Here is a 2,773-nt window from a genome sequence, read left to right on the forward strand (position 1 = left end):
GAAGAGCCATACAAAGCTACACTTAGTAAATCCACTACAATATTACCTACCCCTATTACTAAGATGCTATACACTCTCAATCCACTTCTTGCCTTAGATATAACTTTTTTTTTGCACCGATGCTCATATGCCCTCAAAACATGCCTTAGATATAACTGTCCCATTGGCAACTACTACTTCCACAAAAATCTTTTTTGCACCGATGCTCATATGCCCTCAAAACATGCCTTAGATATAACTCTCCCATTGGGACTTATAAGCACACAATCCCACTCTTACATCCCCAAATACTGCACACAAAGCTAGTCACTAGTTTCACTTCATATTTTCGTGCTTCTCTCCACTCAATAGAGGCATCAGCTAAGAGCATTTTCTATCACAATCCGCACACACCATAGAGTATAACAAAAAATCTCTCAAAAACCCCATAAACAAGAGCTCATATTAGAGTAGGAGAACTCCCAAGCACCATGGAATCTGCGAATCAAAGAAAGCATACCACAATACAAAGTAGCAAAAATTGACAAGATGCACATAGGAAAATAAACTATTACGCATTTAAAGCTCATTAAAATGCAAAGAAAATAGCTAATATACTAACTAATAACATAAGTTAAGGACATTTCAATATTAATTAAAAAGATATAAGGTTTTTCACCATTTGAGTAAAATGTTTTTTTTTGTGTATTGACAAGTTGACTAAAATTGTGCCTGAGTGAAGCACCTAACAAGAAAAGATCAATGATTTAGCTCTGGACATGGTGGATCCAATCCCTTCCCCAGGTTACTAAACATGTGAGATGCACTTAAATAAGGTAAACTGTAGACATGCTTATCAACAACCCTTATGTTGAAAACAATACTACAAAAATCCATCCTCACAAGAGCATCAGAAGTTCCATGCATCCAAATTTTAAGTCATAGTTGCAAAATGAATTAATAATGCCTTTTCTAGATTCAAACACCGACACCCTGAACCCATATGCATGCACATAGCCTATCAGCTTCATTATGCATAACCTGTGCAATCTCTGCTCATGTCATTTGTGCTCAAAGCTCTAGTCCAAAATTTCATAGTTGCATTCCATACTCATACTCAACCTTGTGATCCATATGGTACTCAAAGTACCCCACGTTTAAAATGCAATGAATCAAGTTAGCCACATATTCCTGTTACAATGCATGGTTATGGATGGAACTGGGTTTAGATTACCATTCCAACCCATGATTATGAATCAAACTGGGCACATATTCTGCATGATTGTACGTCGGACTGGGCATAGTTTACCATTACACCCAGCACTTATAAATCAAACTAAACATATATTGCCATGGATGTAGGATCAAAAATCAAATGAAGAGAAAATATTCTACTGTATCAACAGATAATCATGCATCAAACAAGCACAGATTACCTTTACAGTGTGGTCAAAAGACTACTTAGAAGCACTGGGCAGGGCATTGATGAAGGCATTATAGGATGAATCCAGGTCAAACAGGAGCTGCCGGGACTGCTGTTCAGTGAGCTCATCAGAGGCGCCCAGCTTGTTGAGCTTGGCGATCCAGTCACGGGCTTTAACTTTACCCTCAAACTCGGCAGGGAGTAAGGGCACACGGTTAAGGGAGGACAGGAGATCAAGAAGGAGCGGGTGCACCTGATCAACGGCCACCATGTTGAGCTTGAGGGAATCCATGGCTGTAATGTAGTGCTGGACGCATTCTGCCACGGCAACAGCAGATCCGGTTTCAGACGAGGAGGCGCCCTTGTGCTCTACAGTGGCAGGCACTCCGGACATCACGAGTCTGTTGAGAGCGGCCGGGCAGTCCATCTTGTATGTGTCCATGAACCTCTCCACATCCGGCACAGAGTCCTTCAGCGATGTCCTTAGGGTTTTGAACTGTGCGATGAGCTTGGTGCAGGCAGGCTCGTAGTCTGTCGGCGAGATCACATCCCGCACATAGGCCTTCTCCAGCTTCTCGGTTGTCTTGATTATCGCGAAGAGGTCCGCGAAGTTGTCGAACATCTCCCGCTCCCGCTTGTCGCTCCAAAGCTTCACTTCCGAGATGGCCATGAAAACCCTAAAATCAGGCTCTACGGGCAGCCCTAATCTCTGTGGCAAACCCTACTCTCTCTCGCAGTTGAGGATCTGTGAAAGCCCCTAAACTATGTAGCAAACCCTAACCGCAACTCTGTTGTAAAAACGCTAATCTCGGAGGCAAACCCTGCACTCGCGAAACCTAATCTTTCCTGCACCTTGGGAGACAACGACCCTTCTGCTTGCTCTCTGCACTTTCTCTGCCCCTATAAATCAAAGCCAAAAACGAGGCGGTGACTCGACCGTCTGGGCCTTCACACTGATGGGGGGGTTTGATGGGCGGACAAGATTGCCAAGAGCTGCCTTCACACTGATGGGGCGAGCAAGATTGCCCAGAGACCTGTAATAAGGGAAGGGGATGAGTTTCGAACTCACCCCTATAACGCTTTACTACTAGGCTGACTCTGCTACCCCAATGCAGTACCCGCTTAACCATCGTGCACTAGTATAAAAAACCCTGGCTAAAATCTAACCTTGTCCATTAGAATTTTGCACACACACACACACACATACATACACACAAATATATATAACTGGCTAATCATAGAAATTGATCCCAACAAAGGCCGATCACACTCCAACACGGTTCTATTTTCCATTGGTTAGAAATGAAACGGTTTTTTAAAGCACCTGACAAAGAACCTTGTTTTTTGTAATCAATATAAAACATAGAAGAC

The 2,773-nt window shown here is 43.1% G+C and overlaps 1 protein-coding gene across 1 annotated transcript; it reads right to left on the bottom strand.

The window, feature by feature from the left end:
* Positions 1–1,303: 1,303 nt before the first annotated feature.
* LOC147609430 (vacuolar protein sorting-associated protein 28 homolog 1-like) lies at positions 1,304–2,326 on the bottom strand. Its single transcript, XM_086787875.1, has one exon. The coding sequence runs from the start codon at positions 2,070–2,072 to the stop codon at positions 1,437–1,439; it is 636 nt and encodes a 211-aa protein (XP_086644001.1). The 5' UTR covers positions 2,073–2,326; the 3' UTR covers positions 1,304–1,436.
* Between the last annotated feature and the right edge of the window lie 447 nt (positions 2,327–2,773).

This window comes from Cibotium barometz, chromosome 51 (genome assembly GCF_041138505.1).
Source record: "Cibotium barometz isolate CiBa-2024 chromosome 51, ASM4113850v1, whole genome shotgun sequence".
Classification (NCBI taxonomy): Eukaryota; Viridiplantae; Streptophyta; class Polypodiopsida; order Cyatheales; family Cibotiaceae; genus Cibotium; species Cibotium barometz.

Bases quoted from the DNA above. Each gene is read 5' to 3' on its own strand.
- LOC147609430 (XM_086787875.1), bottom strand. From the start codon at position 2,072: ATGGCCATCTCGGAAGTGAAGCTTTGGAGCGACAAGCGGGAGCGGGAG.